At 40.6% G+C, this 27179-nt stretch overlaps 1 protein-coding gene across 3 annotated transcripts in view; it reads right to left on the reverse strand.

Annotated features, from left to right (window-relative positions):
• Nucleotides 1-3264: 3264 nt before the first annotated feature.
• LOC121867903 overlaps nt 3265-27179 on the reverse strand; it is a 33323-nt gene continuing 9408 nt past the window's right edge. For all 3 annotated transcript variants that reach the window (XM_042368032.1, XM_042368031.1, XM_042368033.1), the window contains exons 9-12: nt 10671-10826; nt 6577-6747; nt 4477-4623; nt 3265-4060 (exon numbers count right to left, since the gene is read on the reverse strand). In XM_042368032.1, the coding sequence (XP_042223966.1) occupies nt 3965-4060; nt 4477-4623; nt 6577-6747; nt 10671-10826 (570 nt within the window). In that variant the 3' untranslated portion in view covers nt 3265-3964. The remainder of the gene's footprint in view (nt 4061-4476; nt 4624-6576; nt 6748-10670; nt 10827-27179) is intronic.

Below are 27179 nucleotides of genomic sequence, written 5' to 3' on the forward strand. Positions count from 1 at the left end.
TAGGAAACTTCATCTTAGAAAACGTTAAATTTCATCTTAGAAATGGGAAATTTTATTCATAGAAAACGAAAAATTACATCATAGAAAACGGAGTTTCATTATAAATAACGAAAAATATATTATAGAAAACGGGAAATTTCACCATAGAAAATGGGGAATTGTACCACAGAAAATGGATAATTTCATCATAAAAACGAGAAATATCATTATAGAAAATGGCAAGTCTAATTATAAAAAATAAGAAATTTTAATAATAGAAATCTATCATAGAAAACGGGAAATTTTCATCATATAAAACAGTAAATTCATCATAGAAACTTTAATTTTCACAATAGAAATGGGAATATTTCATCATAGAAAATGGGAAATTTTTGTCATAGAAAATGGGGAAAATTATTATAGAAAACGAGACATATATAAAGCAAATATCATTTAATTATGGTATCTTACCAAATAACACACTGTACAGTACAGGAGTTGAAGAGCATAAATTCATAATCTGTAATCCGTACAGAGATCACCATAAAGCTTCTGAAAATGTGGACCAAAGTGAGATGTTCCCATCACTCAACTATCCTGACAATATTCTCTTGTAACAATAAAAAGTTTTTTATTTACTTTTATTTTCTTATTTTTTTACCTTTTATTAATCTGCCCTCCTTTGTTCGTTACTCTCTGTATATCAACTTCGTACTGTATACTTGTGAAATGGAGAAGGTTAGGGAGCAACTGAGAGGGAGAGACTTGTTTATGGCCGAGGCTGGCTGAGGGGTGTTAAGGAATGTAGGCCCTCACTCACCACGGGGAGACCAAGGATGTGGACAACTGAGGTAATGGGGTTATGATATTTCTTATGGCTCACTGTATCACTGCATAATACCAAAGACATGCATGACAATGTTTTACTCAACACAAGGGAATTGAGAACAAATCACAACGGTTCTTCGTTTATTAACGACGTTACTCAAAAGGAACGGTTTCACTTTCAAAACAATAACCTGTCTTCCTAGCTAGCTAACGAGGGGTCACACGAATCACAATAAATTTCGTGAAACGGATAAAACCTGAAAGGTCCGACTCACACAAATATATTCCGCCATGGGAAAGGATGACCCACGCACATCTATACATCACAATGCCAAAACAGACTGCCCTAAGACACAGGCTGCCCTAAGACACAGACTGCCCTAAGACACAGGCTGCCCTAAGACACAGACTGCCCTAAGACACAGACTGCCCTAAGACACAGGCTGCCCTAAGACACAGGCTGCCCTAAGACACAGGCTGCCACACGATCATGACGTCACGTCTCCTTGCTCTCTTATTGGTTCAGGCCTAAGGCATTCACACTCACAGGTCACTGTGATTGGCTCACGCTTGGCGGGAAACATTCATGACATTATTACACTGTGAAGCATAAGTTCCATTTGATACAATTAAATATTTCCTGGTATATTCCTCCTTTTCTTTACCCTTAATTGTATTCGACATATTACAGTATTTCAGAGTTATAATGTGGTACAGTGGTAGTTTTTAGACATCAGGTATAAACCACAAGTTTGTCTTCACTTGTTAATATCGTACTTGTATACAGTCCTGCTGCATCCTCCGGTCACTTAATTTACTTAGTAAAATAAATAAAATAATAATGCATTAGTATCTGTGATAAGGGACATAATGAAAAATGTATAGCAGAATATAAAAGCATTTAATCAACTTCATCTCGATACAAATGGTCATTCAACCTTGTTTTAGAACATGGGTTCTCAACCAGGGGGGGGGGGGAAACTGGTTCGGGAGCAAGAGATATGTTCCGTTGAGAAATCAATCACAGAATTTTGGCCCTTAATGTGCGATTCCTACCCAAAAGTGGCAGAAAGAGCCATCCGTGCATTGCTTCCGTTTGTGTCGACATATCTTTGTGAGTCAGGCTTTTAAACTCTGTTGCAAATTAAAACGAAGCAACGTAGTAGATTAGAGGGAGAAAATGACCTGCGTTGTGCCCTTTCAAGCACTCCTCCGCGTATCCCAGAATTGGCGAAGAAAAAACAATCACAGGTTTCTCATTGACTGTAATCTTCATCTGAATAAAATTAATTATAAATTTACAATATCCTGGTATTCTATTGAACTTTTTGTTTATTGCATTATGCTTCAGTTTGGTCTGTTAAGTAATTCATTATAAATAAAAAAAAACTATTTTACTTTTATTTAAGTTTTATAAATCCATCAACATTTTCAATTGGCATTTAATTTGTAAAACTCCACTATAAAAATAATCCATGTAAAATTGTAAATGTATATGTACTAATATGGAAAAAATAAAGGATTTTCAGTATTATATGCATATTATTTGGAATGCACTTTTTGAGGCAGACAATCTTGGAAAAGAGGGGGAATGACATTCTGACATATAGTGAAAGGGGTGCATGGCAAACAAGGTTGAGAACCACTGGTCTAGAAGGAGCAGGATCTCACTAGACCAACACCTCATCATAGTTTAACAAGTAGGAGAATTTAAATTTATACCCAAATTTTAACTTATAATCCCAGAAAAAAGTAAGAAAATGCCCAATAAAATGTACCCGGTATTATAGTAAAATTATTACATCATAGTTTCTAATCTAAAAACTAGGAAAAAATACAATGTCGATGTTTTTAACTAAAGTATTGATGTTTCATGGTAATGCTAAGGGTACAGGGTATTTTTTTAATCAAAGAACCTTAAATGATTAACATATTTTAGGACGTGCAATAAACAGGAACCTAAAAATATAATAATTTAGAAACATTTAGGGATCCCGAATAAAAACGTGACCTTGTACATCAGCCAAAATTGCGACCATTCTTATCGACAAAACAATTTAATCCTTTACATCTTTCATTCTTCATAATGCACAAACCTTTGCTAAATTTATTCACAACATCCAATGTACTGTATATGTGTAAGACTTCTGATTACTGATGCAGTGAACCACAAAGACCATTTTCTTAAATACTGTACTGTTACTTGAGGGTCATATGCCTGGAAATTAATGTGGGTGGAAAATTTATGTTTGCAGCAAGAAAACTGGTATAGCTTAGGGTGGTTAATCTTCAGGTGAAATAAGCTGGGTGGCGAGTCTTCAGGTGATCATTAACTTATAAAGAAATGTTATACAGGTATTTACATTACTGTGAACCCTTCCAAGGCTAAATGATACATTGTCAACTCGAGCTCATATTGGAGGAGCTTAGGAGCTATTGTAATAAAAATATAGAACATCTGGTTAATGTCTTAAGTTTTTATCTTTAATACAAGATGGATATAACAAACTTTAATACTAAGTACAAATCAGTGTTAAATGAGAAGAGATCAGAGGTTAGCTCTTGATTTTTATTCTCTTTGCTAGTAAAAGAAGTTTTACATATTGCCTAGAACTGGAATCCATTAAATGCGGAACAATAATGGGAGACCTATCTTCTTTGGATACGGTACTTGAAATAATGATGTAAGAGTAGTAGAGGGAATTAAAAATGGGAAGAGAGTCAAATCCAGTAGTCATTTTATACTTAAGAAAACTATATTAGAATATCAAAATAAATATGGAGAAGAAAAGTACAGGAGTTATGGCTTTAAAATGAGAAAGTCAAGAGGAGGGTAATAATGACAAGATACAGTACAGTAATTGAAAGATATATTTTGAATGGTTAATAGGGCCTAGTAATGGAATGGAAAAATGAGAAAAACACTTCAGTACTAGGACAAATATTTAACGAGATAAAATAAACATAGTCCTCGGTTTCAAATTGCACTGAGATGAAACTTGGCAGGAATGTTTTAGTTAAGATTGCACTGAAGTCTGTAAACTGTATGACCTGTCTAATAAGAAGCACTGAAAATATTGCAGTAACATTGAGACATTAAAACTATTTGTTCTCAGCACTTCTTTAAACCTCTGCTGGGGAGAAATGACGAAAAAATTTAGAGACAATTCTGGTGTGGTGGTCCCTGGTACACCTCACAGATTTGAGTCTTCAAGTCCCCAAGTGAGGTTCTCAGTTGATTACGGTTGTAGTGCTGAGGACGAAACATTTCTATTATGGGGAGCAGAGGGTAGATTGTGGTAGGTTTCATACACATAGTTTGAAAGTTAGCGATATAATGTGTGGTGTGAGTGCTGTTGTGTGATGTTCAAGGTGTTCTATTGTTGCCATCGACGCTGTTCGTGTATCAATCAATCTCCCCATTCCCAAGTAATATTGGTATAGGAAGGAAGTTCATAGATATATTGATCGAAATTTATAATCCCCGGGTCGAAATGTAAAAATTCCAAGTTCATGAAGTAGCTCTGCAATTTAGTGGTACTGTAAATACATAATTCTACATTAGCAATAATATATCATCATATATTAAACTCATTTGTTTGGATTTCTTCTGTTTATATAAAAAAAAGGTCTTTTAACCAAACAGGAACACAGAGAAAACTCCCTTACCCCGTCAATGGTAACTGTTGGGATGAAGTAAACGCGTGGCTTGAGTGACGACGTCCGGACACCATTCTTATAGAGCAGACCAGACCCAACTGTACTCTTAGAGCATTCATCAATCGGGGCCCAGTCGACGCCAACCTCTCTGCTACACTGCAGGTAAGTATTTGAACAAGAACAGTAAATAAAACAAAAGGTGAGAATAGCTGAAGAAAGGGACTACAGTACTCGTGTATTATATGCTAGAAAAAGGGTTTTGTAATTGTCTAAGTCAATTTCACACGTTTCTACATCTCTTTACTTTTCTCTTATCTGACTGATAATACAACAAAAACGTAAAAACGATTCAAATGTTGAAAATACACAAAAACACAGAAGTAAAGTTAAAAATAAAAGTATTATATATATATATATATATATATATATATATATATATATATATATATATATATATATATATATATATATATATATATATATATATATATATATATATATATATATATGCAAGTAAATCACTGTAGGTGCGCGTGATCTAGGTATATGCTGATAACCACAAGGAAAGAAGAAAACACGAAGTTCCCAAGAGCTTTCGTGTAATTCACATCCTCAGGGGTGAGTACAATCGGAAATTTAGGCAACCAAACGCTTTGAAAACAATAGCATCAAAGCTTAACGATTTCTAAATTATATATAAAGTCCCTGATGTTATGTTTTAGGTTCACTACATTACTAATGGAGAGTGTGGATACAACAAACACACAGGCGGCAGTATGGCTTGACTACACTTGGTCACATTCATTTCCGCAACTTGTCCTAGGAACGCCCTGAGCGTGTCCCATAACCCGTTTGGCGAGCGTTGTATTGACTCAGACGCCACGCCACGCATCACCTACAACAGGAAGTGAACAACTGAATATCATTATCTCCCATACTCTCCTTAATACAGCCACACTATACAGCTTCTCGTTTAGTGATCTCAGAGCAACAACTCGCTAACAGTGGGCAGAGTGGGAGTGCTCGCAGTGGCCCTGATAATATGAACAGTTATAACAGCTCAGGAAAAACGTATCCTGGTACAAGGAAGGCTGAACTGATCTCATAAACTGGATATTGACGCCCAAGACAGGATTAACGTTTCACAACACATTCCTGAATTGTTTGTTTCAATATACTGTTAAGTTTAAGGCTACTTGCTTGACTGTATAACTTTTCTTATGACTCAGAAAATCACCAATTGATCTTTCTTTTAATATATATAAAGTAGATGTTTACATTGAAATAAAAAAAAATTAAACAATCCACAACCTACAGTCTATATGCACTAGGGCCACTCAGTAGGTATAATAACACTTGAGAAATGTGGCAACGCCTATCATCATAAACACGAAGTTATTTACATTTTATACGAGGAGACAGTGTCGTGATTTCTTCCGTCACCTCTAAAACTTGTTCATCACCCTATTCAAAGCGTTTATATCCTGCCATTGTCGTTCATGTGGTCAATATGGCCTTTCACCCAAATTTTGCAACATCCTCTCGTGCACCTTGTTGACCTATTCGTATACAACAACATTCCCTCTATTATCTCACACATTGTTTTCGTCGACCCACTACAGATGGTACAGTACAGTACAGTGCATATCTTTTCTTGAGACCTTTACTTACGGTTTATAAATTAAATGTATTAATATTTGTCTCTTATCATCCATGACCGAGGATCTATAGTCTTAGCCAACGTGTATATATTATACTGTATGTATATATATATATAATATAATTCGCTATCTGTAGCTGTATTTGTCTGGAAAATATTTACTGTACTGGGATAAAAAAAAAATGTATTAGTCCCTGTACAGTGTTCCGACACACCACAGCAGTCCCAGTACCCTGGTCCACCTCGAACGTCCTGCTGCTGTCTCGTGTCTACTCTTATCAACGTCGACATTACGTCCTTCACTCGTCCTTGACACATCGTTCTTTCATCTGTACATATCTTGCACTTTCTTGCTTCCCGACATCTCGTGTCCCTCCTTCCTACATACAAGTGACTGTCGCGGGGTTTTATCTCCGCCTGTCAACAAGGTCTGGGTAGTGTTCACTCACCTGTTCCCCAGTGAAGGCGGGGTACGGTTTGGTCATCATGCAGTGGAATAACTCCATCTGGGTTGCGATGGTGAGGGAGTTCTGAGCGCACGTCATCACCTTGTTACCGTAGCACTCGTTGGGGCCGTGTTGACATTCCATCTCGTAGTCACCAGTCCCCGTCGGCGTTGCCTGTATCAGAGAGCACGGATATTAGATTGCATGTTTTATCTGTGACCATAACAAGATACTTTTATACACCGGCTCTGACTTCATTCTTTCATCAAGTATGCTAAGCCTTTGGTACACAGGGAGACCGCGCGTCCGACACTGTAATCAACAGCCTGAATTCCCCAAACTGAAAAATTAAACCTCAATTTACAACTGGGTGAACTGGGGCTGTTCTGGCGTGAACCAGAGGCGACCAATAGGACAGGAATTGAGCCCTATATCCACTCAAGCCGTCGCTCCCCTAAGACACGTTACAAGACCTTTACAGCGACCAGCAATGTTTATATACTCAGTTACGACACGTGCATGCTCATGATTCTTTTGTTTTTAAACCCATGGAATCCGAAATCAAAACAATACGTCACACAGTTTAAGAATAAGGTGGTCTACTCCAAAATATTGTTGTTTCAAAGAAGAACATATCAAAACTTGGTAAATTCAACACCCCAGACGAACCTATTAATGCCATTCCTCCTTGGCTGGACATATCAGTTCCTATTAATTACACTCCTGTTGGTAGTAAGCAAATGTTAAACACCGATGTGGTGAGATGTGTCACACTAGAAACTATTAACAGACACATAGAGAGTATTAAATCAAGTGAATGTTATGCTTTTACTGATGGTTCTGTGCAGACAAACACAGGTAGAACAGGCTGTGCAATTGTAATATATAAAGAAAAAGAGATGATAGTGTCAAACAAACAAAGGCTGAACAACTGGGCCAGCACAACACAAACTGAACTAACTGGAATCTACTTAGCCACAGACTACCTCAAAGAAAATGGAGGTGGGGTGATATTCTGTGACTCTCAAAGTGCTTTGAAATCAATGAACAGCCCGTCAGGTTCTATGTCTAAAGTTGCATGTGATATTAAAAGGAATGTGATAACTGCCAATGAGAACAACTTTCGTATCGAATTTGTGTGGATTCCGTCCCATGTTGGAATCAGGTATCATGACCGTGCTGATAGACTGGCCAATGAGGCATGTAAGAAAGAAAATGTTGACCGCGACCTTGGTCTGTCCAATGCTGTAATTAAAAACATTCAAGTCAGAATCATGAACTCTGATCTAGAAGAAGTGAGAAATGCAGAGAGACCTGACAGTTGTAGCATTAGTAAATATGACAAATTTTGTAACAAGAGGTACCGGTATGGCCAGCATAAGGACAGAACCAGACAATGTGATGTAGTCGTGGCCAGAATTAGGCTAGGATACAGACACATCTGGCAAGTTAGTAACGCTGTACCCATACCGGAACACTCAGCATGTAAACTTTGTGATAAACCTTTAAAGCATACACTTGAACACTATATTATTGAATGTGACACTGTCAAAGACTTCAGGCCACCTGACTTACTGTATCTTGAACTATGTAATTACTTCATTGAATCAGGTGTGCTTGAGGACATTCTTGCTGTTTATCCCAAATTTGCTAGCCCACACTGATTAGTCTTCAATTAGAATATGACTCCAATGTATGTGATCCACTGACCCATATATGCTGCTGGTGAATGTGATGTATTTCCTTCTTTGTGTACGAACCTCTGTCCTGCGTGGCAGTGAACAGTGGCATTACCCACATGAATCTGACCTATATATAGTGTCAATGAATATGATGCATTCTTTGTGTACGAACCTCTGTCCTGTATGGCAGTGAAAAGTGACATTACCCACATGAATCTGACCGACGTATATGTATGTATGTGTGCGTGTGTGCATGTATATGTGCGTGTACATGTATATGTGTATGTATATACGTATATGTATGTATATGTGTGTGTGTGTGTGTGTTTACATATATGTATATGTACTGTCAATGAATATGATGCAACTCTTTGTGTACGAACCTCTGTCCTGCATGGCAGTGAACAGTGACAATATCCATATGAATCTGACCTCTATACATTTATAGTTGTTAATGAATATGATGTATTTCTTTGTGTGTGAACCTCTGTCCTGCGTGACAGTGAGAAGTGATACCACCCTCAGTGTCAAGACCTGACTGAATTACTCAGAATAGGCAAACTGTACTACAAGCTCTGCCAATAAATTTGTTAAACTAAAAAAAACTCACGAGTCCCGTCGCTACATCAATACAACAACAACATACATTACACATTCCTGACTTATTCATATACTTATCATTCTATTATACTTCACTAATTATTTTTCTTTATTGGATCATTGCAGCTTTTTCACCCTAATCAGATAAGAGTGGGTTAAGAAACAGATGTACTATTAGGAACCTGACAGCTCACTTTCCCTTATTTGATGGACACTCAAGATGTAGTTTCCCTTGGTAGACTCAACTTACCCACACCATATGGTAAGTACACCTGTCTTCACTTTTACTACCGTTACAACAGCATTTAATGTCTGTTATAATCTCCTTTCCCCATACGCACAAACCATTCATTATCCTCATCATTATTATCATTTTCAGTTATTACGAAACTAAACTAACCAAACCTGGGACGAATCTTTAGGAGATAAGAAAAACCACAAGGGGTGTTTTTCATAACACTTAAAATATTGTACTCATTATAAATTGTCCTTCTAACCCGCCTTATTCAGCCCGAATCCATGTGGGTGGGGTCCCGTCCGACCCCTTCTGAATTCCGGGTTGTGCAACAGTTAGGAGGGAGGGAAGAAGCTACTATGGGAAGAAAAAACAAAGAATGGGGAGGGAGGGAGAGGGGAGGGAGCCACTATGGGAAGAAAAACAAAGAGTGGGGAGGGAGGGAGAAGGGAGGGAGCCACTATGGGAAGAAAAACAAAGAGTGGGGAGGGAGGGAGAGGGGAGGGAGCCACTATGGGAAGAAAAACAAAGAGTGGGGAGGGATAGGGAGGGAGGGAGGAAGCAGGTAATAACAACCACACCCATGGCTCCCTCCCAAGGCCCAGAGCAGGAGGGGTCGTCCTTGGCAGGTGGTCAGTGATCATCTCCCTCCCTTCCTCTGGCCTGAAACCACTACACCCATCCCTACTGGTACTCAAGTTGTATCACCTGTGTTGCTTCACCCACACGTCTACACCTCCACCTCCATTTAATCCAACAAGCTGGTGAGATTTCTCTTAGATGTTTCGTTTTGGGATTTTATCGAATTAAAAAAAATATCTAGCAAGATATTTTGTCTCCTGGAGTGTTGTGTGGTTAGATCTCTGCGAGTGGGAACGGTCTGGTGGGAATTTGTCCAGTGAGAAAATTGTGTGAGGGTGTTGTGTGCACCTGGCTAAACTTGCTTCACCAGGTGTTGACGGTGACAGTGAGGGGAGGGAGAAAAGTTTAAGCGAGACCAACAAATGACTCATTAGCATCTTACATAATATCAAGTACTTAAGAGATAAATACGTGAACCTATAATTACACATAACGTCAGGTAGTTATTCTGGCATCAGGTGAAAAGGGGATAATGACCCAATGATCTAATAGTTTAAGAGTAAATCAGTTGCTGAGATTCACTTTTACATCTCCAGTTAAGAGGAAAATTGAACTTACGATCCCCTACCCCTACCACCACACTCACACAACTACCACACCCCCTACCATCCCCCCCCACCACCCCTATCCTTTATGCCCCTTCACCTTAACCCATCACTCCCACCCCCTCTCCCAAGGTAATATAAATATACCCCTTATCCGCCACTATCCTCTGCCCTTCACCACCATGTAACAACCTCACCCCCCACCACCTCCCTACCCACCCTCCCAGTAAAGTACCCTTCATCCGCCTTCTAACCCCCTCCTCTCTCTCCTCCTCCATCCCCAGTCATAATTCAATGCCAAGGTCACCTAAGACACGTATACCTGTTTAGAAGTCTGAAGGTGGGTGGGTGTGTGTTGTGGGCTAGCATGAATCAACTTACAATAGGACTCACCGTAGCCTTGCCGAAAGGAACAAACTCCAGGTCCATGATATCCTGCAGGTCACGCCAGGTCGGGTACAGCTGGTCTTTGAAGAACTTCATCGAGTCAGAACACAGGGACTCGAAGTACACCGTCACCTTTACCCGACCCCTGCCGCCCCCCGACACCTGCCGGGAAGAAGAGGGAAGTAGATGGTTAATTAATTATTGTTGACACCTGTAACTACCAGACACCACCACAAACATAACACCAGTACCCTTCAAGCCACACACACAGGTACTGTAGAGAGTGTAATGAGGTTTAACTCAGGGTAGAAATATAGGTAGAGTTTAGGAGTAGATTGGTAGCGTGGCAGATCAGTTGTTGAACTTGGTATTATATTCTTAGGGGGAAGTTTCTAGACACCAATTCTAAGTACAGCTATTTATTAATTAACTCAATGGCATGGACTCATTAATAGATGATTATATTGACGTTACTAGACAATGACTCTCAGACACAACCATGAAATGGATACACTTCCCACCGTAACTAACTCATCCTATAGATCGCTCTGACAATGACTCACGTGTGACCTGAGGGAGGCCCAGCGGCTGGGGATTGTTTGCAGGTGCTGCTAGCTGGGGACTCTGTGCTGGGGAGGGAAGTCCCCTTCCCAACCTCGACTTGTCACGAGTGTGACTGAGTTCTGTCTCTCGTTGGGAAGGAGCTGTCGGCCTGGCAGATGTCGTCACTAATTAACACTAACCTGGGTGTGTCGAGACAGCTGTGTTTGGCCAGGTGCGTGGTGCTGGCTGGAGGGTAGTTTCTCGAATAAACATGGTCACGACGCCGGTTTAACTACTCCCGTGGCGGTGAGAACTCTGGTTCCCTTTGTGGCCGTGACGTACACTGGGTCAGGTCTTAATCTCACTGGTTACTGTAGGGTGGGTCAACTGACGTGGGTGTACACCTGCGCATGTACTTACTGTTATAGGTGCTGTTCTTCTCTGGGCTGTAAGCTATGGTCTGATAAACATTCATTACATGAGAGAGAGAGAGAGAGAGAGAGAGAGAGAGAGAGAGAGAGAGAGAGAGAGAGAGAGAGTGCGTGGAAGGAAACAGATGGAAACAAACGCAGACACACACTCAAGCGTGTTTTTGACGATCAACTGTGAGACAAGAGCGCGACTTTTGCCACACCCACTCACCCCACGACTAACATCCATGTAAAAACAACAACAACATAAATACAAGAACGCCTTAAAATGAAGTAAGATAGTGTTACTTCTAAATCCTGTACATAAATGAGAAACATCAGGTGGATATAGAGAAATTTAAGATGGCGGGGCTTTGAAAATCATAAAATTAAACAAGAAAAAAGTTTGTCAATAAGAAATAGGGAATTTCCCCAGTCAATGTCTAGTTAAAATAATTTGTTATGTTTTACGAGTCATCCTGTTTACAACGCACAGACCCATGGCAGGGTGGCTTACAGAGGTACTACTTTACATGTTGATTAAGGATCTGGGGTCACAATTTAAAATTTCGCGTAATTGGTGTTAATTACTTGAAATAATTACAGATATTTAAAAAGTCAATTATGCTGTGCCTGTGAGTTTTAAATCACCTTTATATACATTTTCTTTAAAATATAGACTATCAGGTTGTCTACTGCTCTGGAAAAGGCAGGTATAACACACGGACGGATAAATATCTCAAGGACAACCCACGGACATCACACGGACCCGTAAACAAGGACATCACACGGACCCGTAAACAAAGACACCACACGGATACACAATCAAGGACACCACACGGACGCATGAACACACAATCAATTCCTCACTCAACACTAGTGAAAAACCCAAGAGAGTGATGTTATGCATTTATACACTTAATAATAAATCTAGACGTGTTTAGACTTTACGGCAGAGTACAACCAGATGTCTAATAATAATAACGACAACAACATCAATAATAATAATAATAATAATAATAATAATAATAATAATAATAATAACAATAATAATAATAAATAATAATAACAATATTAATAATAATGCCGATTAAATTATTGACCAACTCGAATGACGCAGAGAAGGTATAAAAACAAGGAAGGTATAAAAACTTTAATTGTTGGTGACTCACAGGTAAGGTACTTGGACAGGGCTTTTTGTGGTAAAAACAAAAATAGGATGAGGGTGTGTTTGCCAGGAGCTGGGGTGGGGGATATAATTGACAGGATGGACAATATCTTGTCTGGTAATGGGAACAAACCCATTATCTGCCTCAGTGCAGGAGGCAATGATATTGGCCGGTGTAGGAGCGAGGAGCTTCTTGATAAGTTCAAGACAGCTATAGATCGTATTAGGACTAAGGGAGGGATCCCTATCATATGCGGTGTCCTGCCTAGAAGGAGAGTTGGCAGTGATTGGTTGTCAAGGGCGGTTGGTGTCAACGACTGTCTTGACAGATATTGCAAGTCAATATCAGTCCCATTCATTGACAACTGGGACAACTTCTACGGCAGAAGGGACCTTTATGCTAGTGATGGGTGCATCTGTCTAGGGATGGGGGTGGCAACCCTGGCTGGGGCTCTAGAGGGGGCAGTTCAAAGGATATCGAAGTCTTTAAACTGCTAGGGGAACATATGGGCACGGGGGTGGAGGAGACTGCAGTGGGAGCGGGTAAACAAAGTGAAAGATTACAGGGAAATAGTGCTCGGAATGACAACAAAACTAAATTAGACGGAGTTAAAGCTAAACGCGGTAAGGGGAGGACTCAGAACACGACTAACTTAAATGTCTACTACGCGAACAGTAGAAGTATGAGAAACAAAATGGATGATATTAGGGCCTTGGTATGTACCGAAAAAATCGATATAATAATATTCACTGAAACATGGATCAACCTAGACACACGTGAGTTACAGGTCGAATACCAAATTGCGGGTTCAAATTGTTCCATACCGATAGGCAGACCAGGAAAGGAGGCGGAGTAGGAATCTATGTCAGGGATAATCTGAAGTGTGAAATAATTAAGGAAATAAAAACTGAGCGGAATACAGAAACAATTTGGATAGAATTAATCGACGGTAGGGAAAAATTAATCATAGGAGTAATATATAGACCTCCCAATCTTGATAGAGTTAACGAGCGACTTATCTGGGATGAAATGCGCAGGGCTTCCATACACAACAAAGTCTGTATAGTAGGCGATTTTAACCTTGGCCAAATAGATTGGACTGACCTTACGGGTAACTCAGTATCAGAGTATTTCCTCGAAACGATCCAGGGCTGTTTCCTAAGTCAACATATAACCGAACCCACCTGGGGTAATAATATACTCGATTTAGTTCTGTCGAACAGAGAAAACCTCATTAGCAATGTCGAGGTAGGGAACGAACTTGCAAACAGCGATCACAAAGAAATTAGATTCCAGTTAGATTTTCAGGTCAGACTCAAGGAAAATTCCATTAAAGTCCCAGATTTCAGAAGGGCAAACTTTGATAGTTTAGAGAGGCAGCTGAGAGAGGGGGTGTCGCGCTTGGGCGTGAACCTGACAGATGACACCGACCTGATAACGAGATCCGAGATTGTCGAGTTCCACGACAATTTAAATAATGAGTTACTTAATGCACAAAGGCAGAACATACCATACAAAAAACTCAGATCAGACAACAATGACCCTAAATAGATAAATAATTATTTAAAGAACACTATTGGCCAAAGGAAGGCTATAGGTAGAAGGATAAACCGTGGCGAAATTTACCTCCGGGAGTATTATAAGGTATTGGCCGGTAGGGTTAAGACCGAGATAAGGAAAGCAAAGAGGCATAATGAACTGAAGATAGCAAGGGAGGCGAAGACAAACCCCAAAGGATTCTACCAAATGTATCAAACTAAAACACGAGATAAGATTGGACCAATACAGTCAGATACCAGCGAGCTAACTGATAACGACGGAGAAATGAGCAATAATCTGAATAAATATTTTTCAACAGTTTTCACCACCGAAAATTTAAACAAGATACCCGAGGCTCCGACTCTATTCAGAGATAGTGAAGAAAACAAATTAAGCGAGATAGTAGTGACTAGTAACGACGTTAATAAGCAAATAGACAAACTGAAGCCTAATAAGTCACCTGGTCCCGAGGAGATATTTGCCAGAGTATTAAAGGAATGTAAGGAAGAGCCTAGTATGCCCTTAGCAAAGTTGTTTAACATGTCCTTAAAAACAGGTGTAGTACCAGAAACCTGGAGGATAGCGAATGTAATACCGATTTTCAAGAAGGGGGATAGATCACTATCCTCTAACTACCGCCCAGTCTAACATCAATAGTAGGCAAATTACTAGAATCAATCATTTCAAATTCTATTCGAAACCACCTGGAGAAGCACAAGTTGATCAATGATTCCCAACATGGCTTCACAAGCGGGCATTCATGTCTAACTAATCTATTAACATTCTTTTCATCAGTTTTCGAATTGGTGGACGAGGGGCACAATTATGATGCGGTATATCTCGACTTTAGCAGAGCCTTCGACAGAGTCCCCCACGAAAGACTAATTAGAAAGGTAGAAGCGCATGGCATCAAAGGTAATATCCTTAAATGGATTAGGGCGTGGTTACGGGACAGGGAACAGCGGGTGAGCATAAACGGCACTAAATCGCATTGGAACAACGTCACTAGTGGAGTTCCCCAAGGCTCAGTACTTGGACCATTATTATTTATTATATACATAAACGACATAGATATCGGCATAGGCAGCAACATAAGTAAATTTGCCGATGACACTAAAATAGGACGTGTAATTAAATCTGACGAGGACTCTGCAAAACTACAGGAAGCTCTAAACAAATTTTTCGAATGGTCGGAAAAATGGCAGATGAAATTCAATGTGGACAAATGTAAAGTACTCAGTATAGGAGATGCAAACAGGGAAACCAGTTACCAGATGAACAACGATGCCATTGTGGAATCCGACTGCGAGAGAGATTTAGGAGTAATGATAAGTAGGAATCTTAAGCCAAGTAAACAATGTGTTTTTGCTAGTAACAAGGCTAATAAAGTACTTGGGTTCATACAAAGGAGTGTTAGTGACAAGACTAGCGAGGTCATCTTAAAATTATATCTAGCGCTTGTGAGACCTCACCTGGATTACGCAGTTCAGTTCTGGTCACCGTATTACAGAATGGATATAGAATCCTTGGAAAGAATCCAGATGAGAATGACAAGACTAATCCCGGGCATTAGGAACCTTGATTACAGAGACAGGTTAAAGCATCTTAATTTGCACTGCTTCGAGAGACGTAGAGTGAGGGGTGACATGATAGAGGTGTATAAATGGAAGTCAGGGTTAAACAAAGGGGACATTTCAAAGGTACTCAAACTATCCAACCAAGAGCAAACTCGCAACAACAGTTTTAAATTAGACAAATTTAGATTTCGGCGTGAAATAGGTAAACACTGATTTGGAAACAGAGTAGTGGATGAATGGAACAAGTTACCAAATATCATCACTAACTCGAATACGCCGGATAGCTTCAAACATACACGTAGGTTGGATGCTTATATGAACAATAGGGGTTGCGTATAAACGGGACTGCCCAGTATGGGTCAATAGGCCCGCTGCAGTTTCCTCCATTCTTATGTTCTTTTGTTCTTATGAAGAACAATAGTTAGAATCCTGGAAACCGTCAGGGAGTCCTTCGAGGCTAGATCCTTATGGCACTCCACTGAGAACCTTCCGACTAACACCGTTTATGACCCACACCCTTTGTTATCTGTCTTCGAGCCAATTGTTAATCCACTTCAGAATCTTCCCCAGTGACGCCATATATCTTGATCTTAAGTGACTAGTCGTGCATGTGGATGTCTTTGTCAGATGGCCGAGAGAAATCAATGTACAACACATCTACTGGTGAAGGTTGGTCCACATATTCTGTTATTGTCTCGAGTAAGTTTGTCAGGCAGGACTCTCTCTCTCTCTCTCTCTCTCTCTCTCTCTCTCTCTCTCTCTCTCTCTCTGACACCGTGTTGTGATACGTTGATGAGGAGAGTGTGTTTGGTATAGTGTTGGATGATGGCGTCTCTCAGGATTTTCTTAGAGTTTGTTCATATATGAGATAGACTGTTGGGCCTGTGATCTGCTTTACTTTTCCCACCCTTCTTTTCCCTGCCGCCTGCTCCCCGCCACCCTACAACGGTATCACCAACTAGGTTACTTTTTGCATCTTTCACAGGCACTGGGTCCTTGCGAGTGACTGATATTATAGGTGAGAAGTTGTACTCGTTCGTGGTTGTCTGTAAGTCGTATTGAGGCCACTAGGTGAGGAGGAAGAGGAGTGAGGGAACGAGGGAAGGAAGGAGGGAGGGAGGGAGGGAGGGAGGGAAGGAAATGAAGGTAGAGAAAGCTATTTTACAGTGAGAAAAAGGATGAGGGAGGGAAGGAAGAACAGAAGATAGAGAAGGTAAAAAGAAGAAACGATGCAAAGAGCAAGCAACACTCGACACACCACAACGGGCAACACTCGACACACCACAACAGGCAACACTCGACACACCACAACAGGCAACACTCGACACACCACAACAGGCAACACTCAACAACTGGCAACACTCGACACACCACAACAAGCAACACTCGACACACCACAACAAGCAACACTCGACACACCACAACAAGCAACACTGACACACCACAACAAGCAACACTCGACACACCACAACAAGCAACACTCGACACACCACAACAAGCAACACTCGACACACCACAACAAGCAACACTCGACACACCACAACAAGCAACACACACACCACAACAGGCAACATTAGACACACCACAACAGGCAACACTCGACACACCACAACTGGCAACACTCGACACAAGCAACAACAGGCAACACTGACACAAGCAACAACAGGCAACACTCGACACAAGCAACAACAGGCAACACTCGACACAAGCAACAACAGGCAACACTGACACAAGCAACAACAGGCAACACTCGACACAAGCAACAACAGGCAACACTGACACAAGCAACAACAGGCAACACTCGACACAAGCAACAACAGGCAACACTCGACACAAGCACAACAGGCAACACTCGACACAAGCACAACAGGCAACACTCGACACAAGCAACAACAGACAACACTCGACACAAGCAACAACAGGCAACACTCGACATGCACAAACATCTCAAAGCTAAGACACTTCAGGTTGAAAGTACATCGGGATTTTTTAGTAATAGAAAAATAAGAAAAAAATAACAAAAAAGAATATAGTGATAAATATAACACTAACAATAATGAGAATACAACAATAATAATAATAATAATAATAATAATAATTCATATATGAGAATTGGGTACATATGTCACAAGCTCTCAAATTACATTAAACAAACTATGTACAGAGGGAATCCGAACATAGTCGAGAGACCTTTGGCTTTCAGGGAACGTCTGCTCTGCGTTGCCAATTAAAGTCAACAAGAGGGGGAGAACTCGCCTTCGACCCCCTCTCATGTATTACTATTAGAATCGCATGTTTGTTTTTGAATCATAATGCAAAACGTAGGATTAAGAATAAAGGTGTATGGCAAGAAGGAAGAGGTGAAGAGGAGAAGGACTGCAGGTAGTGATGATAAAGAATGAATGATATAGGACAGTGGAAGAGGAGGTGATAAAGGATGGAGGAGGCGGCCGCGAAGGATGTATGGGGCAGGCATACAGCGAAGAGAATGTGTCCAGAACCTGGGTGTCGTCGCGACCTTGTGAGGATAAAAACCAGAACTATGGACTAACCACACCCACCTTCACGACGGCGGAGGGAAGGCAGCAGTAGGAGGAGGACAAGGTGGGGTTGAGACAGGTTCATACTGTCGAGGTCAGCAACACCACCAGGTCCACCTCCTGGCCTATTGCAACCTGGTAAAACTGGTTCTGTATATCAACCCGGATTCTTAAGAGGTATACAGTCCAGTTTCATCATCTCAGCAGCTGATTTACCTGATGACGAATCTGACAAAATGCTGGGGGTGTCAACAGATTTGTACTTCAGTGTTTTCTGCCGCTTTACCAGAGATGTGAAAACGCATCCAACTGCCTATATTATGCTGCGATAGTGATTGGCGGCCGCTATAGTCACTGAGCCATTCTTATATCTCAAATTATGAGAAATACTTTAATTTAAAAACATCTAAGAATCCGGATCCTTCTCTAGTAACGCCCAATGACCTATCAAGCTAACGGACGAACGGACACACTGCATGCAATAAGACTAATGCACGTACGGGTGTTCTTTCCATGACCTCAATTGCTCTCCTCTGGTACAACGGGAGACAACAAAAGTATCACACAAACTTTTAAATCTGGATAAAGATGTCATACAACCTACACGCCACAACAGGTTATTCAACATTTTATTATGGCCTTCATCCCACCCCACCACGTCACGCCAGGCACATCAGATAAACGTTTCATTAGCAGATAATGAAGGGGGGCGCGGCGATGGTGCTGAAGGTACTATGTTGAGAAGGCAGATCCTATTCCTGCTGCGGTAATCATAGTGTTTACAAATATTCACAGACGTTTTGTTTTCGCAGCGTGAACCTACATATCTAGGGAATGTGATGCAGTACCCAGAATCTCAGGTAACACCGAGGATGTTCAGGGTTGGAAAGGAGTTTACTTAAGTTTGCTGCACGTAAAAGCGAGATCTTCAGTAAAAGGAACATAATTAGACATACATAAAAACTGAAGTGACAACGAGCGCAGCCGATCGACGTGTAGAGCGGAAAACAACGTTACAGTGTTTTTTGTGGACGGGGAAACAAATCGATACATGTAAGTCTTGGCTCGTGTATAAAACGACAATTCCTCGGCCGCTCCATGTTCACCTCCAACATAGGCAAGATGTTTTGAGCCCACCTCACGTCCATAACTGAACGCTCACAACATGCGCCAGCAAGTCTCTTACTAGCGCCTGCATCAACAATTCTCCGACCCAACTTTTGCTTACACCTCTTCATACCTTGATGGATTACCATGGGCTTTTTACGAAATATGTATGTATGTATATTGTAAGGGAAATTTATCACAGGGAGAACAATTCCCGAATAATTCTTGTCCTCCCGAGTTGTGGTCTATAGTCCCAGTGTAAGATGAAGCCACCTGTGCCGCTAACCGTATATCTTTGCTTAAAATAATAGTCAGTTACCTGCATCCACACATTAGCAGTTAAGACAAAGATAGCGTAATAATCTGAGAATCAAGACAATAAAACTGTTTTATTGTCACAGCATGTAGTCGTGGTGCCGATCTGTCATGTTGCTCCTCTGGCCAGAGAGAACGACCAAATCAACCTGAACTATTACCCAGGAACTCTGAGGGCATTCGGTCCACCTCGCCTAACTAAACGGTGCTCTGGTAAATAGCGGGCGTGTCCTCTGCCCTTGAAAACATCCCCCAGGGCCAGGTCTGAGCCCACAGATTCAAGGACATCCCCGTATGACCAACCAACCTCACCCAATGACAAAATTCTAGTCACGAAGAAAGAAAAATATTGTCCCCAGCAGTTTATCAACTCTGTACCCCAGTGCTCGATCCGCGAGTTATCAACCACTACCTATGTTGTACCCTCCTCACATTGAGTACAAGTGACAGTAGCTGCTAGAACTCATTATAGAACCTCACTCATTATACGTTCGAGGTTCACGCAGGAATAAACGATGTGAAACACTTATAAATTTACAGTGTTGGGGGTTAATCCTTTTAAGTTACAGTAAACCATCAACAGCTTCTAGACGCAAAAGTGTTGATGCTTCAAGTTGAGGTATTTCAAAACAGTAAACGAAAAAAAATAGCGGAACACGAACATATTTTGCAATAGATGAAATTAACAATGGACAATGGAAGGATCGTAACAAAGAAGAGACCAAATGCCCGAACGACTAAGTATAACCTGACAGGGGTGGAAATGATAAACGAAATAAATACCGGTATAATTTCTTTCTTTGTTTTTCTCAATATTAAACTTAAATTTAAACAACGGCAAAATAAAAGTTCTACGGCTCTACGGCAAAATGAAAGTTCTACGGCTCTTAACAATGTCTTAGGATAATATTAATCATGATGAAAGTTTTAATATTATATCTCGGTTCTAAATATAACTCCAGTTACTCCACACGGTTGTTTTAATCGGGTTAATACGGCGAGGACAACCGATAGCGTCCTCGTCACCGTGTTGGCTTCTCACTGGACTTCCCAAACAAGTACTGTGATAGGAGATTCACCCCTCACTGTGCCGTGTCTGCCGTGTTGTGTTGTGCAAGGTCTAAATAGTTAAGTTATTAATGATTAACATAAGACATCAACCATATGGCACCACGAAAATTGTGACCAAGTCCCAGGTTGCTGAACTGATCTTTCTGCCTCATTTACACACAATTGTAGGGTCTCAATTGTTTCTCTTATTATTGACAACACAACATACATATATTGTTTCTCATTTGTTACCCTTTTTCATGTTTATTTCTTTTATTATTATTATTACTACAGTGTTATTATTATTATCACGGGTGGGCTAATACCCGTAAAAATAATAAAAAAAATAGATAAATGATTAAGATTAAGGATGGCGGTGCTGGTGGTTTAGTGATAGCAGTATTATCAATGTATTACACCACGTCCCAATGAGCGGTAGTCGGCTGATACACCAGAAAGACAATTTGAATGAGTCGCATAAAAATAAAGTTGAGGTGGTGCTGTGGGGCGACACATGCACATAACTCGACCAAGGTCAGGTGATAAAGAGACAAATTATTACTCTTTTTTTTTAAATACCAGAATTATAGGTCACAACATAGATTTTCAGCAACGTGTCACATTAGTCTGTCATGTTACAAACCAGGTACTCAAGTTCTGGGTCTGTGTACCCTGAGACGATGGACCATGTAATTGAATGCTGTCGAGTCTGGTGGCTGCCATGGCCTAATTATTCAGGCTCATTCAAGAAGCAAACGGTACTGTAAAGCCAAGTCTTACCATACTGTCACGAAACGACAGCTAGGGAATATCTGTGTGTCTTTTCGGCCTCTGGGACTCCTTGAAACGTAACTGTAATCCTAAAGTGACTGTCTGCCATCTTGCTAAGGTAACTCTTTGGTTCCACCTTGACGCCTGCCATAGCCTCGGGGCATGAGAAGCTCTGGGATTCCCGCAATACTGAGTAACAAGCGGTGGCGGTCGCTGACTCCTTCACGAATTGCGAGGCAGTGAAGTGCTAGGCAAGAATCAAGAGTGCTAGGCAAGAGTCGAGTACGAGGCAAGAGTCGAGTGCAAGGCAAGAATCAAGAGTGCTAGGCAAGAGTCGAGTACGAGGCAAGAATCGAGAGTGCTAGGCAAGAGTCGAGTGCTAGCTCTTGGCTTATGTGCTTCCTTTTCGCTCACGGGAAAACTGTGTAAGATTCCTCAGCTCCAACAATACATCTTCAACAGCAGAGTGTATCAAGCAATGCTCAAAGGACATCTCCAACAACAAAGGACATCTCCAACAACAAAGTAAATCTCCACAAGAAGTAAATTGCGTCCCCAACAGTAAACGTAATGCAGTACACCTCAAGACTTAAATGACTCCGTGAATAATGTTCTTCATTAAGTGATATACGAATTTAGTTCAATACACGACAAACTATATCTCAGTCAAACTAGTAAATAGCGCCTCTAGTAGTCAATATATAACGGAAGCTTGTAAATTGTACTTCTAACACAGATTATATATAACTAACTTGTAAATCGCGTCTCTAACACAATGTAAATGCAAGGATCTATAACTGTAAAAATCATATGACCTAAATTAAACGACTCGGTGTCCCCGAACTGAACCCAGACGAACCTTAACCTAATTTTTTGTATCTACGTTAGAAGGACTATTTGAACGTTAATCACTAAGGGTACCAGTTCTTATGATCAATTAATAGTAAGAATGTCGTTTGGTGAGGGATGTCTTTATTTTCTTGTTGTGAATTATTAAAGTTCTTCATTCTGAGAAACTTTTAATTGTAAAAATATATCACCACAATGGAAGAATTTTTTTTCCAACTTTTTTCTTATAACACAGCAAGTTTACTAAAGGTTTTGGGGCGGTGGCGGGGATAGGCTTTGTTATATAGCCACGTTAAAAAAAAAAATCCCATGAACAACTTATTCATCTTTATTAATCGAAAGTTGTTGTTTTTAGCATAATTCTATATCATGTAGGTGAAGTAAGATCGCTTTATTTACTAGAAATTAATATAAAAAAACACCTCACACTGGGCTAATGGATAAGGCGACACTTGGTCAATTGTTACTATGGCGTTAAAACAAATTATTTATTTAGAGTTAAGTCAATTACGTTAAATGGAAAAAAAGTAATCACAATGGTCATCCAGGTTACTATTCAAGACACAACAGCAACCGCCAAAATTTCTCCCACCTGTTGGACGGTAAACGTTCTCTTTAATCGACCGAACTACTAAACAACTTTTACTGACGAGTCGAAACATCGCTCACAATCTACACGAGGTTACTGAACATTTCTAGTTGGCAGAGTGTACATGATGATATAATGAGATCTTCCAGTTGGATATTGACGAAACACTAATGAGAGGAGTACACGATTTGTAAACAGTCTGGCCTTCTTACCTGTACTTGCTGCTGAGACACAACACCCGACACCAGCAGACCAGCCACGGCCCCCACCAGCAACCACGCACACCTTGCCATCTCGACGTCTAAGCTTGTACTAACGTTCTGTGGCGTGGCCGACAGTGGCGCCGTCCCAAGTTATATATTATCACCTCGGCTGTTATCCCCCCTCCCTCCCTCCCGGTAACCCCCCCTCATTCTCCTCCCTTACTCCTCCCTGTGTAGTGATTCGAGATAATAAGGAATAAACGATTCAAGCTTCGAACTCCTTTCATAATACTGTAACGGAGGAGATTTGTTTACGCAATTGGAGAGGAATTTGGAAAAAGCAAGAAGAAAAGTGATTGTCATATGTAGGGAGAGTTTTCAACACTATTTGTATGTTTTACAAAACTCCAGTGTAACTTACGGGGCTAACTTACCATTTGTTGACACTGTTATAATAAGACTAAGATTGGGATACAAATATTACTGGCAGATAAGTGGAGGGGCGGGTCAACTGTGCCATCTTAGGGATGCACAGTCATACACTACAACATTATGTATTAGGATGTGAAAAAATCCAACCATACAGGAACAGTGAGATCACTACTTTAAAGAAACAAGTTTGTTGGGTGATTAATTATGGAAAGATTAAAATAATTCTTGCAATGTATACAAATTTTGCTTCAAGGATATGACGTTTCTCTCTCTAAGGCTGCATTTACACCAAGCCAGTCAAGTCAAGTAAAGTCAATCAAGTCATTTGACTTGACTTGACTCATTGCCGTTCACACCAACTGAGTCAACCTGAGTCAATCAGGACTCAGTACCCAGACTGATTTCGAGGAGGATGGACGCATATTCTCTCGCTGAATTAGCTGTTTTGTTGTGGATTCGGCGTCGTAAACGCAAGAGGGGGACCCGAATCTGGACGCATGAACTCAACACCAAAAGACCCAATTTTGGAAGCTTCAGTCATTTATTCCCAGACTTGGTGAACCATCAAGACAAATTTTACAATTTCTTTAGGATGACAGCTGAAAACTGTCATCCTAAAATTAAATTTATTAGGACGTCAACCTGCATGATGTACACACCACTGCGGACTCGGCGTGACTGATGAAGAAAATGGGCCCAACCCCATCTGTGACTTGACGTGACATGATGCGACTTGACTTGACTTGACTCATCTGGTGGGAATGGTTTCTGAGAATATACATTGGAGTAAATGTGCATTAGAGTGGCGATTCACGATGAGTCATGACTTGACTGGCTTGGTGTAAATGCAGCCTTAGATTATATTATCTGTTCTGTTAATGTAGTACAGTGTTCATGTCAAAATTAACTATTTCATCTCTGTAAAAATATTTATTGTATTGTTGTAACCTTTATAACTTTGATGATGGAATGGAGAGAAGAGAGCCATTAGCTCAGGAAGGTTGAAGACGGTGTAGAAGGAAGGTAAAAGTTAGGAAATGGGAAATAACTTTTACCATCCTCCTGCACCGTCTTCAACCTTCCTGAGCTAATGGCTTTGTACAACCCGGAAGGGGATGGCAAAGGTGAGGGTGGGAGTAGTATACTACCCTGTCCTTTTGATGTAATAGTTTTATGGTCAATAAAGTATTTACATTTCAATTTAAGCAATTGGAGAAACTTTTTCAAAACAAGGTTAATACATAGTATTAAATGCCTTCACGTACAAAAAACATAGCAGAAACAAACTAGACAGAAGAATACATAGACATTAATGCAGTAAAATCGATATCTCGATATAATATAATATCCGATCACAGAAAATGGACCGCCACCAGTGATCATAGAGAATATAATAATTTCTTAAATTTCAGGAGTAACTCAATTGGTTTCTAATTTTGCCACTATTTTTGATGGCTATATAATTATATATAAATTTATTCAGTAAAACCGCCATGATAGTTCACACTGGTTCAGAATGCATATAGTAGACATACAAACAATGTACACAAAGAAGTGTAAGAGGATGCACCTGGGGCGTACCAACGGTAAGGAGGCGTACCATATGTCCCAACGGGATGAAGAAAATGTACTAGTTGAGACTGTGTGTGAGAAGGACCTAGGTGTGTATGTTGACAATGAGCTGAAGTTCTCGGGCCATTGTGAGAAGAAGGTAAATCAGGCAAATAAATTATTGGGTCTTATAAGAAGGTCGTTCAGATATCTAGACGGTCCGTCCCTCGTGACGATCTTCAGGAGTGAAGTGCTTCCCCATCTGGAGTACTGTCACCTGGTCTGGTCCCCGAGATATGCTAGGGACTGTCAGTTGGTTGAAAATGTTCAAAGGAGGGCCACCAAACTGGTGCCTGCACTTCGGCATCTCAGCTACCCTGAGAGATTGAGCGCCTGAACTTGCCTAGCTTATACTACAGACGGGCAAGGGGGGACCTAGTTGAGGTTTATAAGCATCTCAGGGGGCACTACTCAGTTGAGTGTCCTACTTGGAGCTGGCGGACGCTCGCCCCACAAGGGGTCACAGCTCAAGATTGAAGAAGCCGCAAGTCCAGAAAACCGTGAGGGCAAACTTTTTCGGAGTGAGGGTTGTAAACTCTTGGAACAATCTACCAGAGAGTGTTGTGACGGCACCGAGTGTGAGCTCTTTCAAGAGAAGACTTGACCAACACTGGAGCGGGTTCAGGTACATTCAGGAGCCGGTGCATGCCCAGTATTTGCCAACAGTGCGTGACAGAGACGTGACCGATCGCCCGGGCGGCTAGCGAGCCGACCTTTTGGTGAAGAATATAAAGGAAAAGACGTGACCGATCGCCCAAGCGGCTAACAAGCCGATCAGTGGCGAAGAGGATAAAAAAAAAAAGTCGATTCATCCATAATAGCCCATGAAATGCTTATCTAGTAATCCTTAGTCTGACTCCCATTGCGACATTCCTTTGGGCCATTCCGGTAGTTTTAATACAATGTAAACAAACACAGATCTGCCACATCTCACAAAATACGCCAGTCTCTGTACCAGGTATAATTAGAGGCAACTGTACCTGAACTTGTGCCAAAGTTGGTCAAGCTTGGACTAGAAGGAGCTCACACTTGGTCCTGGCCCAACATTATTTGGCGGGTTATTCCATAGGTTCATATTACCCCAAAAGGTTTTCTGCACCGATAGATTATTTAACTTGAGGCTTTAACCTCTACTGGGGCGGGCATCATCAGATAATTCCACTCTGTTTTCCATCAAATTTTCCTCTATACAGTCATTATTCTTCTTCTCTACAACTTAAATGGAATAAAAGTATCCCTAAAACTGTATTATAACTACATTGTCATTCTTATACATCACGCAATTCCTGCCTCATTAAAGATACAAAACTGCAACCCTGAACCGCGTGTGACATTACTAAGCTTGTGACTCGACCTTTGCGTGTTACCCAGATTGTCTAAGTAACTTTCACCTGATCTGACTCGCCTGGTTAATAGTTTCAGAGGGACCATCACCTGTAAGCAAATTAACCCTAAAGGAATATACTATTAATTGAGTTTTGTTCGTATCATAAACATAATAAAAAAATATACACGTTTACATTATCATAGTCATTCATTTTTTTTTATTCTCAGACATTTTCTTCACATATTGGTGACTTGACTTGTACCACCTGATAATTATCGTTGAATTTGCTATGGTTCACAACACCTGTACTCTGTAGGTAAAGTCATTATACACCTGCTGTGGAATCCTTATAATTATGGGATTAAAAGAAACATTAAAACACGTGGTTCAACAATAAACATTTATTTAGTAACGTGAACATAAACATCAGTGTAAATGCAATACTCAGGGAGGGTCGTGTTAGTGCCAACAATATTTTTTGGT

The sequence above is a fragment of the Homarus americanus genome, unplaced genomic scaffold (genome assembly GCF_018991925.1).
Source record: "Homarus americanus isolate GMGI-L3 unplaced genomic scaffold, GMGI_Hamer_2.0 scaffold37032, whole genome shotgun sequence".
NCBI lineage: Eukaryota > Metazoa > Arthropoda > Malacostraca > Decapoda > Nephropidae > Homarus > Homarus americanus.